At 40.0% G+C, this 26,148-nt stretch overlaps 1 protein-coding gene across 4 annotated transcripts in view; it reads left to right on the top strand.

The window, feature by feature from the left end:
• The first annotated feature begins 6,480 nt into the window (after window positions 1-6,480).
• The window catches only part of si:dkey-97m3.1 (fatty acyl-CoA reductase 1), a 57,650-nt gene continuing 37,982 nt past the window's right edge, over window positions 6,481-26,148 (top strand). For 2 of the 4 annotated variants that reach the window (XR_002056823.2, XM_019346654.2), the window contains exon 1: window positions 6,779-6,800. Coding sequence is in view for 1 of the 4 variants with exons in the window: in XM_003452031.5 (XP_003452079.2) it covers window positions 6,738-6,746 (9 nt within the window). In the remaining 3 variants the exon portion in view is untranslated. Of the gene's footprint in view, window positions 6,747-6,778; window positions 6,801-8,267; window positions 8,413-26,148 lie in introns of those variants that run through there. The other 2 variants (XM_003452031.5, XM_005456662.4) reach the window with 2 other exon arrangements.

Below are 26,148 nucleotides of genomic sequence, written 5' to 3'. Positions count from 1 at the left end.
CCATGTATTCATTTTTTGTGTATCATTCATAAATTATTTAAGCAAACTGTTTTGTATTGATTTGCTCTATATTCTGCAGTCTGCCTCTGCTCAACTCTTGCCTATGAAGTGTCTCAGTTTGGCCACATGGAGGCGTCTGATAACCAGATTGTAATCTAACAACAAAACTACCAAAGGAAATAGTCTGGTGTTAATGGTTTTAACTGTTCAGTCACATGCTAATATTTTTGTTTTTTTTAAATTAGTGATTTCCTTTTATATGCTGGAGAAAAAATGAAATAGAATCTGCTCTGTTCCCCGTGTGCACACTTGTCATGTCTTCACTAGAGGTCAGTGTAGGCCAAGCTTTCATTTTTAATGCTGCTTGGTTTCATAATTGTAATAACTTACATAAAGTTATTAGTCAGACATCTCCTCTTATAAAATGTTTAGAGGATTTTATCACCCAGTGGGATATTATAGTTTCATAAACGACTGTCTGTCACATCATGTACCACATTCTTGGCTCAGGACAGCATTTTATGGTTTCCTAAAAGCACTACGCATTATCCAGGTGATATTTTGGTCTTAAAACATGCACATGCACAATATTTCACTCTCAGTACTTTGCACTTTGGTGTCCAAGGTATAATGATGTCACGAAAAAGTCATACTTTGGTTAATAGGGTGTCTCCAATGCATATATAGATCTTTGCATCTTGCAGGCAGGAAGAGTGTGAGATGATGCACCGCAGGGGCGGGACAATGTGCTCTCCCGCAGAGACAACGTTGGTCGGGTCTTCCTGCTGCCAGCTGGAGGCTGCTGGCTGGTGTGTGTATTCACCACAGGAGCAAATCAATCCAGAGCTGTACTCGTGTCTCTGCCGGAAAAACAACAAGCTTAGCACAGACCTTAACAGCCTGCTCAGCTCCATCTAAGGAGGAGGACAGAGATGAAAGACTTCCTTTTAAATGTTTTTCAAACAGTACTTAAAGTGGACCTATTAAGCATTCATTCCAACTCCATATTATTATTTTTCTAAGACTATTTTTTAATGATTTACAGTTCAGAAAAACTCTGCTGCCCTACAGTTCATCCTGTCTAAGAACAGCTGCTTCAGAGCAAATTAATGACTTTTTTTTTAAGGGAAAATAAACAAGCAAGACTTTACTGATGCTGGGCCTTTAAGTGAAATTCAACTCAGTGTTTTGTTTTTTTTGTTTTGTTTTTTTGTTAATAGTAAATAAAAAAAATGTGGAATGTGGGGTATGAACATTTTTCGGCTTCCAAGGTGGGACACACAAACAAAAGGTCTGAACAGCAAGTGGGTGGAGCTTCAGAGCTGTGCGCTTGAGATTACCATATAAGGGCTATCCTCTCTCTCTGACATCATACAGAGCCAAGTGTAGAGAAAGCCATCTGAAGCTGGAGCTTTTGATTCAATGGGATTATGTCTGCATGCGCAGACCTCATTATTTGAAACTTTGGCTTCGTTTAATGTGAGCTTCCACCTTTATAACAATGTATGTATAACAGAAAATAATAGGCCATCTTAGAGCAAGAAGGTCCTCTATTCAAAAGCCTTCTGAGTCCTGGGTGCATGCACGTTCTTCCTCTGTTTAGTCACTGAGATAATCTGTGATGCTAAACGTACCACAGATGTCAGATAGATAAAGTGTTTACAGTGCATAGACTAGAGCACCATCCAAATGCATTTACCTATCATTGCATGGGCAAATGTGTTTTATAGTGCTTTGATTGGTTAGTAAGAAAGAAAAGTGCCATTCAATTTCCTTTTAAAGGAAATCCCATCCATTTATACATGGTTAGGCTCAAATCACAGTAGAACTCCTAAATTGTATAAGAAGATAATTCATGAGTTGAAACCGTTCATTTAAAATGCACGCGTGCACACACACACACACACACACACACACACACATAATCTAGTAACACTATGCCTCACAGACCTGGATATCCACATGATGCCTTAATGGTATCTTTAAAACACACACTAATGTAGTTGGCAGCAGGCATGAGTCAGATATTTGCAGCAGTAGTATTTGATGGATGTCTCCGGTGTTCTCCAATCTTTCTGTAGCTTCTCATCAGTATTAAATATACTGCCAGTAAAATGACTGCAGCGCAGTGATAAATCAAAATGGCTTTGTCCCTCATTAGAAGTCAGGGTTTCAGGGTGTGGCTCTCAGATTGTTTCACTTTAGCCTTAAGCATCTTAATTGATACTTAGGTGGGAGGTGTGTCAGGAATTGTTTTGGTACCTAAAAGCAGGTTATTCCTCATTTCACAGTATTCACAGAGCCTCACGTGAGAGAAGCTGTGAAGCCTTCCAAAACAGAAAAGGTCTATTCCCTCCCTCCCTTAAGTGGACAGATTTTCAGAGAGTTGCAGGAAAAATAATGAAGTCATTTTAGAAAGCAAAAAAAAAAGCTGGAAAGTTCTGTGTGTGCATTATTTCGTGCAATCCACCAGCACCATCTGTAAAAGTGTTTAAACCACAGCTTCATATATTGAACATCAGCAAAAATTGACTGCTGAGATCTAAATGATATGTTGCATAACCAGGATAATCTATAGAAAAAGGCTGAGGCAGAAGAAGGCTGTTGTGTTTTGTATCCCTGTTATTAAAAGGAGAGACTGTCCTGTTACAGCCAGCTCAGCCGCCACATATCCTGCCAGCGTGTGAGGGCCACTTCGAGGTTTGTGGGTCAAAGCCCAGTTTGCAGCCTTCTCTTTATGAATCCTGACACAGTGGTTTTAAGTGGATTTGACTTCACATCGTGAGGAGACACAATAGGGGCAAGGCTTCCACTGAATGGAGGTTTCCACTCACAAGCGTACGCATGTTCGTGTATACCATAAATTCTCATGAGCCAGACCTATTCTGTGTCATAACGCGAGATGCATAATCCTGCATAATACTCAAAGATGTAGGATGGGAAATGACAGTATCAGCTGGAGCTTTAAGTCTCTTGCTGTGAGAGGTATTTCAGTATTGGGTGATTAGTGGGTTTGTTATGAGGGTTTTTTTAAAGCCTCAAACTTGCTTTTTGGTCAGAAGTTCAGATACACTCACAATTGCCGTGAATATGATGGTAAGTTTGGAGTTTTTATTTGAACTGTTCTTTAACGAGTTTAAAAAACAAAAAATTGGGTCGACAAGTTTGAATTTATTTTGGTTTTTCTCTCATCGACACATTGTCCAAAGTATACATACATGCTCAAATACATGTCTACACCCCCATTAATATTTGATGAAATCTTCCTTACCAAGTTACACCTCAAACAGATGGTTTTGGTTGCCATCAACAAGGTTCTGGGATAGTTCTGGCTGGATATTTGACCGCTCTTCTTGGCAAAATAAGTAGAGTTCATTTAGTCAGTTAGTTGGTTTTCTGGCACACACCAGAAACTTTTAAGCATAGTCCAGAAATTTCCAGATTGAAATTTAGGACTGAGGTTGGGACTTTGGGAAGGCCATTTCAGAAGCTTCATGTTATCCTGCTTTATCCATTCCAAAGCCAGTTCTGAAATGTGTTGACATCATTGTCCTCCTGGAAAACCCACATGTGGCCAAGTTTCAGCCATCTAGCTGTTAAATACAAGTGAAACTGAACAATTTGGAGGTAGTCCTCCTCCTTTATTTTTAGTATCAGTACCACTGACAGCATAACAGCCCCAAAGCATGATGCTACCACCGCCATGCTCGACAGTTGCTGCAGTGTTCTTAGTAAAGCCCTTTTCACCTTTACTCCTCCAAACATACCTCGTTTCACTGTGGCCAAATCTCTCATCTCATGTCCAGAAGGCATTTGCTTGTCCATGTGGGCAGCTGCAAATTTCAGTTGAGCTTGAAGGTGTTGATTTCTCATGCAGGGGCCTCTTTCTTGGTTGGCACCCTCTCAGTCCATGTCGATGAACTCCCTTCGCTGTGGACAGTATCACTGGTGTTCCAGCAGTTTCCAGTTCATGGCATGCTTGACCTTTGCTAGTTCTTGCATTGTTCCTGAACATTGTAACCAACTTTCTCTCATCTCAGGGTAATAGCTTGGTCTTCTTTCAGACCTTGGCAAAGTAGTGACACATCCAAATAACTTGTACTGACATGCAAATGTTTGAACTTATGATCTTGGAATCTGCAGTATTTTAGAAATAGCTCCAACAGACCTTCCCAGCTTCTGTAAATCTACAGTTCCTTGTCTTAGAGCTTCACTGAGTTCCTTGGACTGTCTCATTGTAGAAAGTCAGAGTCAAGACGTTATAGAACCTTCAGCACCACTTATTAAAAGATTTAAGTGATTGTATGTACACATTTAAATCTGTATGTATACTTTTGACCCTATGTGGACAAGAGGGACCAAAAAATAAATTCAAACTTGTGCACCCAATTCTTGTTTTTTAAAGTTATTAAAGATGTATGCTGGACACACATTAAAAATAATAGTTCAAAGAAATTATCAAAGATACAAATTTGCCATCACATTCATCCCCATGATTTGTATATGTGAACTTCTGCTGACAACTGTAGTTAATAAAGTAACGAGTCTGTATTACCTTTATTTAACAGAGGTCCATGCATGTTCCTGCTATTTTTGGCCATTTCATAAACGGATGTATTAAGGTTGAGGTTTTATATGCATAGTGATGTTCTTTACTAAAAACTCTTTTTTATAAGCAGGAAAAACTCTATATTCAAGAAGATATCAGCTTTTTAAATTGCCATATATCAGTACTGGTATTCTGAACATTCTACACTGGTGGGGCTCTATTAGATAATCAGATTCACTCAGTCTCGTCCTGTTGATATCACGTTGGTGATTTGTGGTCAGATTTCTGCTCTTGAGGTCTTGTGAGTATTTCATACATCTCCTTAGATCTGGGTGTGACCAGGTGTCTCGCTTTTTTTCCACATTCGGATTTTGTAGAGATTTACTAGTCGATGGGTGAATCCTCGCAATGATTTCTAGACAAAGCAACAACTGGAATAATCTGTTTCAAAGGTTATTTGGATAAAAAGCACAGACTACGACATCAGACTAAACTTGATGGGAGTTGGGAAGGTCATGTTCAAATAAAATATGTCCTTCACATGATTAATGCCTCTCAGCATTACTGTTCTGTATCTTTGTCCCACATTTAGTCTGCTGGGATGTGGACACTCTGCTCACATGCCATAATTTCCTTGTCTGCTATAAAACCCTGATAAGAGATATGACACACAACCCAGTGTGTACTAAAAACACACAAGGAAGCTTGGATCTTTTAATATAATGCAGTTGTCTTTGCAGTATCAGAGCACTGAGCCACTGAGAGAAGAGTGCTGAACAACCTGAGCTCAACATAAGTGATAAAATATCATGACAGAGTGAAGAGCCCAGAGTGAATTTTAGCAGGAGGCTCCTTCTACTCAACTGCAACCGCAGTAGGTAGGAAAATCTTTTCTACCTACTGCAGTTAATATAAACATATATCCTCCTGAGACCCAGAAGAACAAAAAAAAAAAAGATATTTGTATTTCCTGTTTTCTGTTTGTTGTAATCAGAGGATCACTGATCACCCATTTAGTGGTTGTGGCCAGTGTTGTCCTATTTTCATGTTTCATGCAAAAAAACAAATTCAACACGATTTCAGTATGGTTGAAACCGAATTGATAAAAACAGGATGTGTATAGTTTAATGCACTTTTAAGCATATACATACATATCATGAGTTACTTTAATTGACAGGATAAAAGAGGAAATCAAACTCTTAGCTTTTATGTGTAGGATTGGTTGTGAATTAAATTGAAAACATTCTTAATTGTGATGGCTAAAAATGTCAGATGTAATGTAATTGCTGGGCTTTAGGAGGATATAATGATTCACCTCAGTGCACGGAGAAGACGCGAACTTATTTTGTGATTTCCTTCCTCTTTGGCGCTGAAAGAAGCCACCCAATCACATGAGATATCAATGAAAAGTCCTGTATTTACTACATCAAGACTTAGTAAGGTAGCTCAAATAAATCAAAAGACATAGACAAAAAACAAATGTCCATTACGGAGGACAAAAATGCATAGGTCGGTTCTCAGGATTTTGTATGCACAAAACATTACACTTCTGGATAGTTGGAGCCATCTATATTCATTATAAGTATTAACTGGCTTGTCTTTTTAGTATATAGATTCTTGCTATTACATTTTTTGTGCTTTGCAAGCTACATTCCCTATTTCCCATAGTACTAATCTAGCCATGAAATCCCTCAAATCGTTCACAACTACCAATATCCTACTTTATTTTTGTGTCAGTCATGTCTCGAAGTTTTTAATCTGATAACTCACTACACAGCTCTCCCTTTCGTTTTTCAACAACAGATGACTTGTGCATACCAAGCATGCCACGTTAACCCCCCAGTTTTTTTGAATGAAATTTGTTGTGGCGCCGGCTCAGCAGCTCAGCAGCTCAGCACACAGCAGGACGACATGTACCGGCGGGACTAGGGGAGGGTCACGGGCTGGGTGACACGCCCTGCTCACTCAGAGGCTCATATTGGTGTAGCTGTCTGTCTCTCTGCTCTAGTCTGCAGATAGACAGGCAGGCAGTCTGTCGACTTTACAGAACCGGGCTTTTCTTACCCTGGAAGTATCCTGACGAGCCAGAGCCAAGGGCGGCCGGTGGGAGGAGGCAAAGAGACCGCAGCTGCTGCGCCGCACAGCCTCTTTGACAGCTTCAAGAGGAAGCATCCACCAGCACCGACCGATGTCTACGGTAGGGAGCGATTTTCTTCTTCTTCTTTCACTCATAAGCGACCGCCTTTTCACGGTGAGTGGCTGATAATGATTTAGGGACTCGGTGGTGTGTCGTGGCACGCCGCTGGCCGAGCATCTTATACCCGTTTTGTCGGATGTGGGGTCGGGACTGAGCATCAGCACGCCGGGGCAGAAAACGCTCAGAGGGTCCGTGTGAACAGCCAGCTGCTACATTTCGCTGTGTTTTCGCTTTTTAACCGTGATGTGTTTGAGTGTAGAGGTGGGGGTTGTGTAGGGAAAGAGAGAGCACACTGTTAGCACGAAGCTGTAGCCGTCTCCGAACGTCAGGACGGCGGGTAGCGGGCAGAGGGAGCCGCAGTCGGCGTGGAGCATCTGCGGAAAGCCGGCAGCCGATAGCGCCAATAAGACAGGAAGTGGGAATGCTGGATTTCATATTAAAACAATTAAAAAAAAAAAAACTATGGCTTTATAGCTAACCACATGTAGGATCCTGTTAAATAATTTCATTTTTAATTGTTTATTTGTTGCTTTCTGCGCATTTTATGACATTGTACTGAAGATGATCAGATTTGGCGCAAATACCCAATATACCATTTGTTACAGGTAAACACTTCTTAACTAAATCCGCCTATTAAGGTTAAATTTTATAGTCAGACCACACCAGCTGATTAGAAACTGAAAAGTGATGGTTTGAAGTTTGGCTTTGTACACTTTGAGTGGCTTCACATTGGCATAAATAGTTTAGATCGACTCTTGAGTTACACTGCTCATTTTAAATACCAACATACACATACTGTTATTAGCTTCAAATCCCTAAATATATAGCTATGTGTAGAGCAGAAAAGAAATTGGTGCCTCAGTTTCTTAGATTTATAGTGTACATATGATTTATTTGCTCTACTTTTTGCACATTATTGGTCTAATTTTTGTTTTCCTTTAGCTTTTATGTAGTACCTCACAGTACTATCTGTCTATCTAATTAATTTGTGGTTACTTGGCTTCTTGATGCCAAGTAATGAATCCTGAACTCTGAAATTTGACTTTCAGGCAAAAATATCCAATAGTCTCTGTTTCCAGCTTGACAGATGTTAAGATCCTTGTTAAATAAAAACATTTATGGTTTTGGAGTGTCTGATCGTCACCTTGGCCTGCCTTTCAGTCCCTTTCTGAGTTTGCTTATTTAACTTTAGTTATTTGGTTTTTGGCTTTTAAATTACTATATTATCTGTAGTATTTGTGAGGTTAAATATTTAGAATTATACTCTTGACTGAAAGCCATGTAGTCTCAGTTGCAGACATTTGGACTAAAACTGTAGAAATTTCCTCTCCATTTTTAAAATGTTATTTTAGCTTGCAGAAGTGTACTTAATGTTAATTTAATAATTTTAGGTTAGTTTCAGTTTACTATAATAATCTTGGGATTCATTGATTAAAAAAAAAAAATTATGTTGGTACCCTACCATTTTTTTTCCGTTACTTTAGTTTTACTTTGAAATCTTACACCGGAAGTGAGTGCTTGTGGAGCTCGGTGTCTTGACGCAGTTAAAGTGGAGAGTGTTTGCTTGATTTGAGATGATGTAAATTCCGTTAAATTGCTTTCTAACTGTCGCAGTGATGGATATCGGTGTGTGTGTGTGTGGAGGGGATGGTAGCTTTGGGTACAGGTAAGAGACCCGGTGACGGTCACGTGTTTGTGTGGTGTGCCATGTGGAAGCGACCCGCTTCAGTCCCCTCCAGCCTGCTCAGGGGTCTGACTGGGACTGGGATGACTCTCCACCATGCGTCAGTCGGTAGTGACCAGCTTGTGTTCAGGGCCTTGCTTTCATTTATTATTGTTGTTGTTGTTATTATTATTATTATTATTATTATTATTATTATCATTATTATTATTATTATCATTATTATTATTATTGTTATTATTATTTTCCGATTTTTCTGGAGCCACTTAAACGCACATCCGAGCCCCGTGAAACTAAATAAATTTAGTACAGATTCCTTTACAGATGTGATTATTCTGCTTTCAGGCTGGAGTACATGGGGTTTGTGAATTTAACTGTCATCGCCATAGAGAGTTAAAGGGACACTTCACCCTGCAAAAAACAAAAAGTATAATTATATAAAAGATATTTGACCATTTGCCCACAAACCTTTATTGATATCAGCCTTCTCTTAACTATTATTACACTAAATGGCACTCAGTGTGTGGTATTTAAAGCTCGCACGTCATTTGTGCAATTGAAAACCTCTCTAACAGCGTCTCTTTCCAGAACTCATCACCAAGTTACTCAGAAAAACCAGCAAAGCTTGTTGTTGCAGATTCAAGTAGGAACAATTTTCGTTTTTAATAAACTACACCTTTTAAATATGTCACCCTATAGCCATCTGCCATTGCCTAGAGGCTCAGTCTGACAAAGGTAAACATTAGTTCAGCTGTCAAGTCAGCCAGATACAAGTTTCTGCTGGTTGGTGGAAGAAAATAGTTCCCACCTGAAAATGCTCACAACCAGTTATGTTTTTTTCTTGGTAATTGTTTCATGATTTTCAGTGAAAGACATCACTGCTGAGTTTCATCCAATATTAATGATGATAATAATTGGCTGTGAAAAGTACGGTGCACAGCTGCCCGGGAAACTTTCTTTAGATGTTATAACCTCGCACTCAGACCGGTTGTACCACATATATTTGACACTGCCACCATCTGAAAACAGACGCTCTCTGGACGTATACAGACGGTCAGTAGCTGCCCACGGACTTCCCATGTGCTGACACCTCTGAACCATAAATTCCCCATCGTGCGCTTGTTAAAGGAGCTTTATCTGTCCATCAGGCTGCTTACTCTGTGTGAGTCAGAGAAAGGCACATAAACAGCTAAAACGGTACTAAATCATGACATCTTTTAATATTTATTTTTATGCGTCAAAGAGACTCACTTGCTTCTCCCTCGCTGTTCAGTATCCACTCCCCACACACAACCAAGTCTTTCCATGACCGGTCAAACAAAAAGTTGAAGATGGGAGATAAAATCAGATATATCGGATATAAACACCCTCCTGTTTGTCCTCGTTGATCATATGCAAAGCAGATTATAATACTGATTTCATGCATTATGAGAAAACCAGTTAAAATCATTCATTTTAGGGGTTGAGGGCGGCTGTCCCCTCTCTGAGTCTTGCATCTCCTCATGGGAGCATGTTTTATTTCGCATCTTATCATAACTTTGTGGTCTAAAGGACGACATGAGAAGCTTCTTGTACTGATTTCTAAATCAGGATCACAAAATGAGTTCTAATTATCTTCAAGGGATGGCCTATATTTGGCTCTCAGATAAGTGTTAGCTGAGTGTGCACACCCTGTCCAGGAGTGTGTGTGCATTTAGACAGTGTATGTTTATGACTGCAGAAAGGTAGGGCCCGCTGCCTTCCTGCATTTGCAGTCCAGTTTGAAATCACATGTGCTTGCTGTTTGTTTTCTTTCAGCACATACTTTCTATGATCTTGATGCATTTCGTAACACAAAAAAAGAAAGTCCCTCATGTAGCTTCCGGATTGCTTCATGTGTTACTGCAAACTTCTTTCTTCACAGCTGCTTTACACTTGCACTTCTTTTCTGCCCTCTTTTCTCAGGTGTCTAATAAATCTTTAAATGCTCAGGAGGTGTGTTTCTGCTCTTTCCAAAACACCACCTCCGTGCATGTGCATACCACAGAGTAGTAGTATATGGCACACTAAGCCTAGATGCATGCTGGAAGATGATTCTTTTGCTTTCTCTACAGTTTTAAGAGGGCTTTGATATAAAGATGTGGTCTGAGGTGAGGGAATTGCTCTTCCTCTTTGGCAGATAAGCGGGTCCCGCACGGCCGTAAATCTCTGGTGAGAGAGAGCCATATTGAACATTTGATCCTGGTTAACCATTGTAACCTGCAACATATCATGCATTCACCTCTGGATATTGTGAAGTGTACCATTTGAAGTGTGTAGGTTAATTTGTTCCAGGGGAACACTCGAGATCTTTAAATGAAGGAAGGGGTGTTTTTTCACATGGAATCAGACTCGGACACTCTGATCTCACATCTAACTAGGAGATGACCTGTACAGAAAATGCTCAGTTTGGCTTTGTGCTGCATGGGTAAAGCATGCAGGAGGCAGCGCAAAGGGAGATCGACCATTAGGGTTAGGGTTAGGGAATTTACAGGATAGTTAGCTGTACTCTTGGTCATCGCACAGACTTTGCTCTTTGGGAGCTGGAGGTGCTAAAGGTTGTTTAATGGTAAATGGCCTGTATTTGTATAGCACTTTACTTTACGTTTAATGCTCGATGAGACTGCACTGGAAATTTGCCTTCTTTATTGCAACTCTGCCATGTAATGCCCACAAAAGCTTGTGTGCAACTGAGCCATAGCAAAAAGCTACACTATGCTTTATGTCTCAGGAATGAGAACAGCCTGGTTATGCATGAAAGTTCTTATGATTAATTTTCAGGGAAACAGAGCTGCATCAACTCAATTTCACTGCGCTTTCTTTAGAGGTCTTCTGAAAAGGGGAACACAGCCTCAGAGAGGTCAGTTAATTGGTCGAGGAGCCATAAATGTCCACACAGTGAAACATTTTGTGCCAATCTATCACCTAGACTGTGAGACTCCTCGGGGTAAACAGGGAATTTAGCATTTGCTAGTGGCATTAAATAATACATTTAAAAAAAAATTGTAAGTCACTTTGTGGCAGTTCAATCTAATTAGAACAAAAGGGACTGCCCTGGAATGAATGTTTAAAAAGGCTAACAGGAAATAAAAGCTCATCCTGTTGGTGGGTGTGCCGTTTATCTCTGCCTATCTGCATTCATTCATATCCTCTGACCCATCTGACATCTTCATTTCATGCCAAAAACAACAGCAGCAGCTTCATAAACACATAAGAGGCTTCATCTTTGTAGTGATTTGAATGTGTGGAAAACTACAGATTGCACTCCTTTTGATTGTTTGTGCCGCCTTTTCATCACAGTAGGATTCAGAATCATGCAGTCATACCAGCTAAGCCAGTGCAAGAACTGGTGAGGAGCTAAAATGCTTTTGGCTATTAAATGATAAATGCTGCAGAAGCACACTAAAAGAAGCCAAAATCCATCGATCTCAAACTGTATCTCACAGGCCAGCAGCAGCCCTCGGCAATGTTCTGCACAGCCTGCGACTGAATGAAGAACAACTATTTTGTGTTTAATTGAGTCAAAGTTCAGTTCACAATAAAATACATCAATGCAGTATTGTAGGCATTAGTAAATAGGGCAAACGGCATCAGGGAGGGCCGGCCATGTACTGCTCCCAGTTAGAGAGGGTGAGGAGAAACAGAAGAGCTCCAAGACGAGGGTAAAACACAAACTATGGGACAGTTCAGTCCCATAGTCCCATCCTGCCCACAGGAGAAGGGCATGAAAGCTGAAGGCTTTGCCTCCCATTCTACTTTCAGAAACTCAAGAAACCAAAAGTAAGCCTGCAGCCCGGGAGCAAAGTGCTCTGTTGGGGTCATTTGTATCTGCATGATGGGGAAATAAGGGCCCTCATGAGGGCCAGGTCATACTGGACTTCCTAGTACTGTGTGTCAGGTTAGGAGTAGGGCAGCAACGATTGAATACTTATGTATTCAACTAATCTGCCAATTTTTCTTTGATTAGTCAGTGATTATTTCAGTAACTCTTATCTCCGCTTCCTGTGTTTGTATATTGGTTGTATATCATGTCTCAGATGGTGTCATGTTCAAAACCAATTAAACTGATATATATGGTCCAACCCATAGATTAACTACCCAATATTAGGTTGAAGAGGTTTACCATTCAAAATAAACCTTAATATTAATGTGAGGGGAAAAAAAACAATCTAGCTGTTTTGCTGTTTGCTCTGTGTTCTTCTTCATTAGTATTGACTGCAGTCTTGGCAGACGATACAGGCACTTCTGCCCCCTAGCTTCCTTACATAAACACATTTGCGTGGTTTTAGAATATGACGCGTCAACAATGTCTTGATGACATCGACGAATCGTTGCAGTCCTAGTTAGGAGCGTAACAGCCCTTCCGCAGGTTCTCATGGTCTGCAAAGCAGGTTCATGTTTATTAACCAAAGTACTGTTTTGGAGAATCACTTTGTTTTGTGGGTGCATTAGTTTTCTTTGGCCTTTTTTTTTCTTTTCTTTTTTTTTCTGAATCCCTGGCAAGAAACACCGAAAAGTTCCCTTTAAAGATGCCAAACACTAAATAGTCTAAAAGTAGCACACACCTATGACAGGCTTAATGAAGAAGAGGTGTCCCTGCACCTGTGGTTTGCCCTTTGTCATGGGAATACCTGAACACGTCTGAATCAGTTGCTGCTTTAAGGCTGTGGATGGTGAGGATAAATGAACAGGAGAAAGGGGGTCAGGGCCATGAGAGGAAGTGAGAGGAGAGATGCTTTTTAGAGGACTGATTAGATTGAAATATTATTAAAAGATAACAAGTTTAAAGTAAGAATGGGAGGCAAGTCTGATTGAGTACAGGAATGATTTTTCTAGTCATTGAATACTCCATCTAGTCCTCAGATTAGCCTCGTACTGAAAAAGAGATGTAGGACCAAAAGGGTGGAATCCTTTAGTTACTAACTCTCTGTATTTCATTTTAGGTGAACTTCCTGTATGATAATAGGTGTTCTTTTTTTATCGTGTAAATGGAGAAAAATCGTGAAAATACTAAGATTTCCATACATTTTCAAGTGTTTTCTATCAGTGTATTTTTCAGACCATATCAGGTTGAAAGGTTTATACATACAATACCCCCCCCCCTCTTTTTTTTTTTTGAAATTGAAGGTTTGAGCAGATGTTGTAAATTAGCATGTGTCACCTTGCTACTCGCTCTCCATCTGTGGTTCCTGTGAGCCTCCATGCTGTTAATAACCAGAGGGGGATATCGAAGCGTTGGTGTGACATTGAACCCCAGAGGGACATGGGTGCTCTGATGACCGCTTGTCACTGGAGGGTAATATTGGAGGATTTAGAGGCTTTTTCTGTCTGTGTTGATTAATGTTGTCAATGACCAACCACATCACAGGGGAGTATTTCTGAGCATAACACCGCTCTGAGGTTACGTCTGAATTAAATTCAGGAGATTTAAACAGGGAGCTCCCATTCGTACTGGCTTCAGAGTCATAACAAAGTCACAGCGGAGCATGCAAGCAGATTTCACATCAGGATTTCTTGTGTATAGATGGATGGATAGGTGTGTGTTGTGTATTACAAACAACTGTAGAACGTGCCAGAAAATGATTGTTTTCTTCAGGGAAATCCAATTCTAGGTAGCACTTCTGGTTTGGTTGTGGTCATTAGGCAGTTCTTCACAGTGTATTGATGCCAATTAAATAGTGTAAATAAATGTAGGCGAGACCAGATTATTCTTCACTTTAATCTTGTGTATCAGTTGGCCTATTTGAACATGTTTGGTGATGGCTTGCTGGAAGAGTAAAGCGTTTTTGTGCATTAGGTGCCTCTTTCAGACTCAAGTCTTTACTTGCTCGAAGTTCAAGTTTGTGTTGCAGTGTTACTTTCTCAGTTTCATTAATCCATTGTTGCGAGTGTGACAGCTTCTCCAGAAACACGATCCTACGAGTGAAGCGGGGGTTTCACAGTTTCACGGAATGCCGCTTCACACATGGCTACAAGCATGTTGTGGCCTCAAGGATGTAATTTGGGTTTCCTGCATGTCCTAACAAACTTTAATGTATGAACTGTGACTGTTTAAGAAGCAATTCATCGTTTGAGTAATTGAGCAAGAATAAAAAAAAAAAAACCCAAAGTGAGTCAGGTCAGTCATGATCTGATAAGACTTCCTGAGAAAAGACAAACACCCAAACCACCGCACAATGTCTGAACATAATTTGAGTCTTTGGCCTGTGTTGCATAATAGGTTGGACATTATCTTAGTGGGTGTGTGTTCAAAACACAGCTCAGCAAACACAAAGGCTTACAACAATCACCGCATGCAATATATTCCCACACTCCAGGTTTCAAAGAAACTTAATGTAAGAAAGGTAGGATATCAAAGGGAACTGTGTCCTTACTTCCTGTAATGTGACAGGGTTTTCTTTGAAACGGGCTGAATAAAGCGCTTCTAACCTCCGAACCAACAGGATGATGGTTTTGTAGAGCAGTCGCTTGACTTCATAAGAAGGGAGGTACTTGGTCTTTTGCTTTATGCCTTGCCTCCACAGCATCAAGCCATGAGATGTGTTATAATCATATTTTCTGGTTTTAAGCTCAGTTTTATTTTGAAGGGCTCCCACAGTATGTGAGTTATATTGAAAATTTAAAGTCATGTTTTCAGTCATTGTTGACATTTTAAACATTTTGGGTGGGGTTGTTTTTGGGGTTTTTTTTATCAGATGGTAATATCTATGATAGGATCTGTAGACTCTTGTGTTCATTGTTGTGCACGTGGTTTTAAAAGCATTGGGTGTTTATTGATGTTATCTTCCAATCAGACCCATAGCTCTGGTTTTATGTCATTCTGTACAGTTTTTTTTAGTTTAGTTTAGTTTTTGCTTTGAACTGTTTGTTTGATGGGGGATTCTTGAAGGTATTAGCCGCGATTCATTTAGCAGTCAGTGCTAATAAAAGAGGCTTATTCTGTTTCTATTGCAAACCTAGAGAAAAGGAATTTATTATATAAATCTGCAGTTGTAAAGCCCTCAAAATTGTGGATTTGGTCTGTACATTTAGCTTAAACATTTGCAATTTCCATTATTGATAATTCAGGTATATATTTGTAGACTGAGTTTAAAAAAGGGGGGGGGGCAAACAAAATGCTTATTATTTCTATATTTGAGGTTGTTGGTGATTTGATGACATTTTTTGAAAGTTGTCTTTTTTCCCTCTTTTTGTGCTCAAACTATTTTTAATCAAAATAGTTCCTCATGATTTTGCAGTAGAGAAATCACTGACTTATCAGCTGTAAAACTTTTGCTTTTCCAGAAATTTCCTTTCTGAGCAAGTAAATGTCAGTTATTTTAACTTTCACTATTAAAGAAATACATAAATTGCATTGATCTGTTCATCCAGGTTGTTGCACGATATTCTTCCAAGCTTATATGTGCCTTCCGCGTGCACTACGAAGATGGTAAAACTCGACTTTTTTATGAACTTCTAGTGCTTAAAGTTGCTGTTGTGCTTACTTGTTAATTATAACCTCAACAGTGCTATACCCCAAATGGTTTCCTCATTTTAATCTTAAACTCTTCCATTGTCTTGATTTGTATTGCCTGTCAAACAAGTAGATCCTCATTCACCTCCCAATCAAGCAAGATTTTCCACTGATGATGTAACAGCTGGCTGATTGACTGGACTGACAGACTGCTCATGGCTGAGGCATTCAGTTTGTTTGGTTGCTTGAGTGTCTTAAACTTACTACTCTATGTCATAAAGTACAACTCCTGGATTTTGTCTTTTTATGGCAGTAAATGGAATACGCCTTTGGGGCTCATTTGGACTGATGTTTGTCTGGGACCCCATTAGGGCCATTTGTGGCAGGGTGGCCCAACCCAGCTGTCTGCATCTGGGATGTTTTGGATAAATGCCCAGCCATTTATACAAGGACACATGGCTAGCCGCCAAAGCGACTATCTCAGCACTGCCTTAGTTTTAAATATCGAACAGATCTCACTCACCCAGTGATTAGTCAAAGTTGTTGTCATGCATCATCCGTCTACAGCAGAGCTGATGACGAAGGCTGCCACTCCCTGAGCTGCTGTGAAGTTAACCGTGGGCAGGTTGTTGTAACAACACACTTTGAAAACAGCTCATAGTTCTGATGGGGTGTGTTTAATAAAGCCTTTTAGCAAGTTATTTTTGACCTTTACCAGCATATTAAAACCATTATATCAAGAAATGACTAGTTGAACAGAATTGTTAATCCAGTGGTTTGTTTGTGTCATTCATCCAGCAAGCTAAGATACGCCTTGATTACTGTGGCTACATCAGCCACAGCTCTCAGTTAAAAAGGAGTTTCTGTTAAAAACGGTGGTAGAGCTGAAGTAAGTCCAGAAATTTTAGCCTATTATCTGTGAGATTTCCCGACTGTGTTCGGAACATACAGTATGATAAGGAGGATAAACAAGACTGACATTGACCGGGAAACTTCCAGCTCAACGCGAAGAAAAGGACGGATGTCGTAGACGATCCATTTGCCTTGGAAGTCTTATGTCAGAGCTGGGAGCGACAGTACTACTGAATCGAGTCTATTCCAATAGTAAAATTTGAAAACCAGGGACAACCAGGACTTGTTTGGCTCCAACTTGGTAAGAATCAGTGAATGCATCTATAAACAAGCTTTCTGTTTGTTTGGGGTTTTTTTTCTCTTTTTTTGTTTTTAGCTTAAAAAAGCCTCTGAAACCTATTTAAAAGACTTATTTAGGTAGTCACAAATGCACAACAGTAGTATAGGTTGCAAGTTTTACTAATGTTTACATACACTGCCACCCGCTTGTGGTTGAAAGTCTGACTTGAGGGGGTGTTCCAGATGAATTGGAGTTGTAACACCTGCTTAGTAAGAAATGAAATATTAATGTATTTCTTACAATTTTGTTTTTGGGTTTCGCAAAGACCCATCTCCAGATAAAGCCTCAAGCACGCTGTCACAACATGTGATTTAAAAGTCAAAGCTTGATGGATCTGTTGGAACGTTGACTTGTTTAAGTAAGGTTTTAACGAGTGGTCAAAGGGTGCCTTCTATTACAGGTACTGGAGGCAGTAAAGGTGGCACGATTATGGCCCCAAATCAGCCCTGTTAGCTCTTTTCTGTTTATACTGTAATGTCTGTTCCTGTGGAATCGAGATTTAAGAGGTTGTGACGTAATAATTTTGTATCAGCTTGTATCAGCGTGGTGTGGTGTCATTTTATGCGGCTATGTTTTTCAGCACTAAAGTAAAAAGTGATGCTAAAACTTAGGGGAGGTGTTTTTGTTGGTTTTAAAATCTGTGAACTGATGCTTGTAGAGGAGTTGAAAAGGAAACTGAAGCCAACAGAATAAGCAGCATGGGAAGTATTTATACAGGTTTTCCAGAATTTTCTTGGCACTCTCAGAGCAGAGGCTTATGGCGAGCTTTTGGATAATGCGCTGATGAGTGTCAGAATATCACTGAAAATGCACTTTTTACATTCTCATCTCGACTTTTTCCCAACAAAACTGGATTGTGTCAGCGATGAGCATGGGGGATAAACTTAATCAAGATTTAAAGTCTTTGGAAAACAGATATCAGGCAAAATTTAATATGAGCATGATGAGTGACTACTGTTGATTCACCCAAAGAGAAATAGATGTGCAGTATAAGCATGAAAGCAACCTCAAACATTACTAGAGCTCTCATCTTGTTCTATTTTGAGCTAAATTGGCAAAAATGTGCTTCTCTGATATCGTCTTCTTGTTTGGTTTCTGAATAAACACATCAGACGTTGTGTTGCTATATTGACGTGTTTAAATATCAGTGATGTGCATCTCAAAAACCTGACGTGTAAGCTTAAATCAGATTTCATATCTGAAACTGTTTTTTTTTTTTAAAAACAGATAAAAGCTGGTCTGAAGTTCCAAGTAGCAAAAATAACACAATATCTGTTCAGTCACCAGCCTTGATTCTTAATACAAGTTAATAACATGAATTTTTATGAATGACACCCCCAGAAAAATTGAATTATAAAGCACATTTAATCTTAAAGCCAACCCATTTTTAGCTGAAGAGAATCTGTCTGAAGTGCTCCACAGTTACCCTTTCATTTTTGGAACACATGTGTTATTCTGGCAGGAAGGTACAGCTCTAAGTGGGCCCTCGGAGATCACGTTCATGCTCCAGTCCCAGTAAGAGAGCAGCCTTTCTTCTAATCTTTCTGCCAGCAGACGGCCAAAGCCGATTGCATGCTTTCTTTCCCTGAAATCAACACACACTCAAGCGGCAGCAGTGGCAACAACCCTGTTCTACTGGCCCAAAGATATTTGCTTTCCATTCACAGAAGTTGACACCAAACACTATGTGTTTATGTGTGTATGTGCCCTCTTATCAAATCTGTCACACCTTTCAGATATTATTACAACCGTGCCGAAATGATCAGAGTGATTGTGACACAAGGAACACCCTCTCTGAAATCAATCGCCAAAGATAAAAAGATTATGACTGTGTAGTGGAGAGATCTCGTTGCATTAACGTAACCTAATCTGTCCAGCAGCAGATGAAATAATCTGTGGGTTTTCATAGCTCTCATGTTTAGAACCATCCACTTTAATCTGCATATAGGAAAGATAGGTGGGTGGGTGGGTGGATGGATGGGTGGGTGGAGGTTTTAAGGAGGATGCATAAATGGATGAGGTACTTGGAGAGCTCTTCTGTCATTAATTACAAACCTAGCTGGCATTGACAGAAGGTGATGCTGTAGTGTGTTAAGGACTACATTACTCTGTGTGCACTGTAATCTATCTTTGCTCTGGATAGCTAATTAAATCACTTGGTCACAGATACCTGTTTCCGTGCAAGTGAGCTTTGTGTCATTGGTCGAAAGAATGAACCAGTCATTATAAGCCAGTATTGAATATATGACACCATTAAAGCTTCAGTTTGAGACTAATAATATCCACCATGGGGTAATTATTCTCATGGCTTGGTCATGTCTTGATGCATGCTCGATCATCCAGGTTAGGAAATCCCAGAAAGTTGATTTTGTTCATCTGGATGTAGCGTGTTCAGTGGATGTATAGCTAGGGCTGCTCGATTATGGCAAAAATGATAATCACGATTATTTTCACTGAAATTGAGATCTCGATTATTTGACGATATTTATTTAACAATAACAATGTATTGAATAATGGCTTTAAAGATTGTCAAAAAAATAATATAAAATAGTGTGCAAATACTGATCACAGTGGAAATGTTTGCAATATAAAAAATAAATGAAAAATGTAAACATCTATGTTTAGTGAACTTCAAAATACTGCACAATATTTGACCCACGTCTGACTCCACGAACCCATAATGTTTCCACACCACTGAAGTCGTTTTACCTGTCTTTTCAACCGACGGCATTCTTTCTTCAGCAGCCATTATCCTCTCCTCTACAAATAACTTCTGCTTAGCTTTCCGAGCTTTCCGAGCTTCCCTCGGGTCCTCTTAATTGTTGTGACGAAACGCAGAGAGGTGCGCTTGATTTGCCACACGGAGCAGCGCGAGAATAAAGCACGAGGGAGGTGCTAATAATCGGCTCAGTCATTTTTAATGATCGTTGAAAGCCCCGATCGTAATCTAGATTAAAATTCGATTAATTGAGCAGCCCTATGTATAGCATTAACTTTCCTGGACTGTTTGGTCATGTTTGACATGAAGAAAACATTTTGCAACAAGGGCTTTTGTTGGGGTATTAAACCTTTTCATTACTGCTGTCTAAAGTAGGTGGGAGGTGACCAAATTTAGCAAAAACCTAAAAAGAACTTGGTGAAACCATTTGGGTTGTACCAATCTCCGACTGAGCCACCAACCTTTTGCATGGAAAACTGATGGCAGCTTTAAATCCTGCAAGCCTCTTTCCACATTAGAAATAACAAGCCTGCGGATAAGTGACAGAGCGGCTATGGCCTGTGCCACTGGTCTGTTTTTGAGACTGCCTCACCCATCATCACGACATGTCTAGATACTGTATTTAAGCTTGACTGGCTATGGAAAGTGAGAGACTTTGGTCAGCCATTTTGCTAATGGCTCCTTCAAATAGCTCATAAAACACTGGCAGGCTCTCTGCAGCCTGAGTTTGCATGGGTGTTTTTTACATTAGCTGAAAGAACTGGATACTCGTACTGCCAACAGCTTGCTCAGTGAAATCAAAGAAATATATGGCTGTGTCCTAAATCAGTCATTACATAATGAACATGATGTAGTGAGAAGTAAATTGAAATTTTTGTACACTCGAGTGATGGATCGTACTTTTTGCCCTACCGCCAAAATGCATGATGACACAGTGGGGGAACTGAATCAAATTCTTGATGCAAAGTCTGAATTTAAATTCAACAAAAGAGGTGTGACAACTGATTACAGAGTTGGAGGACCAGGAAGGTGAATAAAAATGTCTTGAACTTGCATTCAAGACATCAAGACAAAGGGGTACAAAGGCACTGTTTTGTCTTATAATAACCTAGTTTTCAGCTGGTCTGGTTGATGGATTGAAGACTGATCAGACCCCTGGTTGGGAATCAGTGATTTATGGCTCTGTGCAGTCCATGAATCCATTTATATCCCCGTATTTGCATTAAGGGAAAAATCAACATGATAACCAATTATTCTAATTCTAATTTCAAAGTATAACATTGCAGTTTTGGTATTCTAGTGAGTGAGTTGGTGGTGATGGTTCAGGGAGAGTCCTGTTCTCCCCGTGGCCCTGAGACAATGGGACAGGTGATCGGTTTCCTCTCGGTACACGGAAGCTGAGTTTCTAGGAATCAGAGTAATTGTGGCTTCCATGAATCTCCAGTAGTTTTTCCTTGTCACCTTTTCCATTTAAAACTTTAATCCAGCGATGCTATTTCAGATTAAACATACAATGACACTTTTTTTTTCCTCCACTGTAACTGTTTACCATATGGAAAGTTGAATTCAAATGAACATGTGACACGTGAAGCTTGTGGCAGCATACATATCTTTTTCAGCCTTGAGGGAAGCTGTTTAAAAAGGTGTGGATGACTGAGCCGTCTGATGTAAACTCACTGTGTTGCAAAATCTTGGAACTACATATTTAAGGATACAAGTTGTGTAGGTCTTTTTTTTTTTTTTTTCCAGTGCATTGCTTTGATTTATTTCTTATTGTAACTATTTTCTGATGCCAGTTTTAGTCTTACGTAATTATTATTATTATTATTATTTTTTAAATAGTTAAACTCAGTTTGGTACACTTGCACATGCTTCACACACACCACTGCAACTGTCCTCAAGAAAAGCTGGAGGGCAGTTTGTTCCCAAGGGTCGGTAAGAGTTGAAATCATACACAGATTACATAAAATTAAAAGCTGTCATCAAACTCTGCTGATTCCAGCCAATAATTGGAGGAGAGTGTTTGTTACTTGAAAGTGGTGCACGGGGTTTCATATCACGTTGAACACACAATACAAGTTCCTGACCTCTTGGCCTGAGAGCTGCACTGCGGGTGCGATTGGCAGCCTGGGTCTAAGCCAGGCGTAAACGGACACCACAGCTCACGGAGGCTCTGTCACTCAGAGACAGCTGGTGTAATTACAGAATCCCTCTGCTATCGCATACAATGTAGACAACGCACTGACGCAAGTGTATACACGTGCACACAGAAACATTAGCTCACACACCAGCGCTCCCACGGCCAGATATCTAACGGAGAGCACTGACCTTTGTGTTGACACTTGCTCATAGTTTAGTGAAAAGGTTGAATTAAAGAGGTGCTGCTTAAATCCTTGAAGCCCGCGGCCAATATAATTAATTCTAATTAGATTAGCATTTAGCTGCCTTAGAAAAAAAAAAATGGAGTGGGAGAGAAGACCTGCCGTTTTATGTGATAATGCAGTCTTGGATAAGGGCCCTTTTAAAAAGTGCTGTGCAATTATGTGGGTTTGCGTAAGGGACAAAGTTACTGCCTCATACACCAGAGCGGGGGAGTTGAGCTGCAGTATGCTGAAAACATCTTTAGTACTGTAGTGTATAACTTGTCACATTTATAGTGGGTTTATCTGATGTAACATATAGTAAGCCACTGCTTACTATATATGTTTTATTACTGTGTAGTTTCCTCTTCTTTTAACGAGATCCATCAATATCTATATTATGCAATGTAACAAACAATTTCACAGTTACAGCTATGTCAATCTTAGCTATTGTTGTATAAAGAAGTTGATGGTAATGCTATTAGCAAGACGCTAATAGCGTCACTATTAGCTCCTTGCCATAGCATACGCTTGGCTTGGCTAACTATTAGCCGTATTTATGCCTAACAATTTAACTGTTACTCATGTTTTATACAGTTTTTATTATAATTTTAACTAGTTGCTGTAATTAAACTCTTCTTTTATGTTTATAGACAATTCTGTTTATCTATACTATTGGATAATAATTTAAAACTATGAGCTATACATTTATCAAGTGAGTAATGGTAATCCATTAGCTTTAGTTAACTTTTAAGCTCAAACCTATTCAAGTCCACTTAGTACTTTAGCTTGACTATTACAATAGATCCCTCCAAATTCCACATTTTTCTGCTACATATGTTTCTCCAATAGGGTATATAAAGTATGATTATAAGCTTGTAATATTAGTGAGATTTTATCTGAGGCTTGTAAATTTAGCTTACTTTTCTTATCACTGTAAATTGCAGGCATAATAACAGTAACTAAAAGACTAAAGGGCTTGCCCAGTAGTCACTATTAACATGCTTTTCTCAAGTGTTACTCTTAGCAGCTAATGTATTTTATTTAATCTTGTGGTCAGGCCATTACCCCACCCTCATCTAGTCTCTCTGGGACAGGGAAAAGAGACTCATTTCCTCTCTTCCGATTGTCATTGAGACAAGAACCAGAAACTGCCTTAAACAGCACGGTGAGCCTAACAAAACCAAATTTAGAAATGTGGACTTGTGGGTTAGGAGCTGGGATGACCACTATTGCTTCTCTGTTGATTTAAGCCTTTGATGGTGATTCCTCTATCTCTAAATGGAGGATGTATTGACTTTTGTGGTTCTTCTGGATGGTGGATAAAGGTGTATCTCCTAGAGTCCATGTTGGCACACCACTGTGAAACTACAGCCAGTCGTGGTTGTATACTTAACTGAGCTTTTCAGGATTCTTTTTTTCACTGCCGTCACTGTGCGATAGTGAAAGGGCCTGACTGTTCCTTTGTGCTGCTTGGCACCAACTAATGCTGCTTTAATTATTGGCTGCATTTTGCATCATTTTGCTCTTTCTATTTTTCCCTCCCCTCCTCCCGCTGCCAGCTTTTGTCCGGCTATAATGGCTTTAGCCAGTGTGCAGCTGTGCAGCTCGATTTTTGCCTGCGTCTCCAGCTGCATTTAGCTGACCCAGTAATGGAAGGGTTGTGTGGGGAAAGGCCGGAGGCAGAAGGACTGCAGAGCTGTGGCTTAAAACAAGCTTCCTCAGACAAACAGCATGGATTTCCTGTGGAGAGTGGCTTTTGAGGAATAATACAAAAAATGCCCTCAGTGTGAAGAAAAGGAGACATGAAATAAGGCCAGAGTGCAGCAGCATTAGCCGCAGACAACAGTAAACCTCTGCTGCTGAGCTGTATGCCTTGAGTAGAGCTGTATCCCAGCTCTGTTTTTAAAGTGACCCCTGAGTGACTTTGGATGCGACGTGGTACTTTGTCAAGATGGCATCATAACCTGAGAAGCTTGTCCCTTAAGCTTTTAGGGCTCGTCCTTGCTGCCTAGCACTTCTCCTTTCAAGTCATAATATAGACTCTAAAAGAAGATGCAGTCTTATTCACCAATGACAACACAACAAGGTCACTGCTGACAGACCTCATCTCTGCTTGTCCTTCATAATCTGTGTGATTGACAAGGACAGGCTGAGGGATTTAAAAGTAAAGTTTAATTCAGTTGCAGTATGACAAAAATAAACCAAGAGAATATGCTGGGTGCCTGAGGAAAAAGAACTATCTATAGACCCTTCATCCATATTGAGATACTGAATCTCTAGTGTTACCCAGAAAATTACGTGATTAAAAAGTTCAGACTGCTTATTTATTTATGTTTTTAAATTTTGAGGCTATGCACTTAACGGTCAGCTCCTTGGGTAGCAGTGCTCCACCATCGGCACCTGTTGTATTGACTGACTGACTGATTGTCAAACCTGGAGACAGTATCAACGTTGATGTCAGTCATTGGGTTTGGATGCATTTTGATTGGGCTGCTGCTAGCCATACAGGCCCCTGATTTTGCACCAGTCTGTAAACATGCTTTTTAATGCTGTAAAATTGGAGATTTTAACATGAGATTCTATGGAGGTTAACTTGGGCAAACCTCCAACCTCTTCCAATGTTTTAGAAATGTGACCCTTCACCTTAAAGGCAAGCAAACAGGGCTGGTGATGGGACAAATTGTTGCACTCCTAACCTGAGGATGGAGTCCTCAAAGATCGACATGAAGGTTTGTGGTCCATGATCAAATTATGGATGGACACATGCAATTGGCCAGAATGGTGCTCCTACAGAGTAAACTAGATACAGTTAGGTACATGATCTCACCATATGAGTTCTTGTTAACGTGAGGCAGCGTGTCAGTCCATACGGTGCTTAAAACTCTTTTGGATATAGTTTACCACCCTTTTGCGTGTGTGTGTGTGTGTGTGTGTGTGTGTGTGTCATTTTAAAAATAAAGCGTCTTTTGTTGCTGCTAGTTACCACAATAAACCAAATTTCAATTTATAAACTTTCGGCGAATACTTTTCTTTTTTTAATTCCTGGGATGTATGCATTCTATACTTTTTGTAGTCATCTTGTAAATGCATAATTCTGAACTAAAGGAGAGTAATGGACTTGTTTAGCCCCACTTTCCATGTTGGCTGGTAGAGGGTGGACACCTTCAGTGTAACTGACAGGCATTGAGAGAAGCAGGGGGTGGAGTTGTGTAACCTTGTGTGTTTCAAAAGCATTCAGTCTCATGAGTTTGATTCATGCATGGCCATTCCAACACTCTTCCAGCTGCAGGAACATTTCCATTGTCAGGCGTTAATCTGTAGTGACTTTCAGCCCATGTGCTCTTGTCCTCTTGTCCACAGGGAATCTATGTGAAGAACAAGGCTGAAATGTCAGGGGCCTCAGCAGAGGACCTTGACTGTGACCTCTTTTTGTTGTCATCTGTGTGTACAGAGTGGTAGATCTGGAGATACTGCCTTGTCTGAAAGTTGAAGATGGGGAATATTGGATTAAAATAACGGGACAAAATTGGGATTAAACGTAAATGTCAGTAGGAGCCCCAGCGTTTAGTTTCTGGAACACATTTTTTGTTTTTCAAGTGCACACACGTAGAAAACCAAACCGAATGCACACACCCATCTTTTTTCCTCGTGTTTGTGTGGAAAGGGAATCTGATTTTAAAATTGCATGCACAGACGGCAGAATAGAGGGAAAGCAAGTAAATACAAGATTGTTTTTGTTATCTGGGCCACGTTTGGCTCAGGAGGATTTGGTTTCTGTCTTTGGGCAGACATGCTGGGAATCTGCAGCACAGGAGAGAGGATGAAAGAAGCAAAGAGAAGGAGCGTAGCTTCATCTTGCGTACAATCACAGCTCTGCTGTATCACTGAAGGTGCTGATCAAGCATCAGTCTTGGCTAAATGTTGTGCCTATTGTTGCCAAGTGAAAATTTTACTAGTCAAGTCCTGCGTTTTTAGG

The sequence above is a fragment of the Oreochromis niloticus genome, linkage group LG17 (genome assembly GCF_001858045.2).
Source record: "Oreochromis niloticus isolate F11D_XX linkage group LG17, O_niloticus_UMD_NMBU, whole genome shotgun sequence".
Lineage (NCBI taxonomy): Eukaryota > Metazoa > Chordata > Actinopteri > Cichliformes > Cichlidae > Oreochromis > Oreochromis niloticus.
Note: the sequence above shows the minus strand (reverse complement) of the source record. Positions and strands in the feature narration are given on the sequence as shown.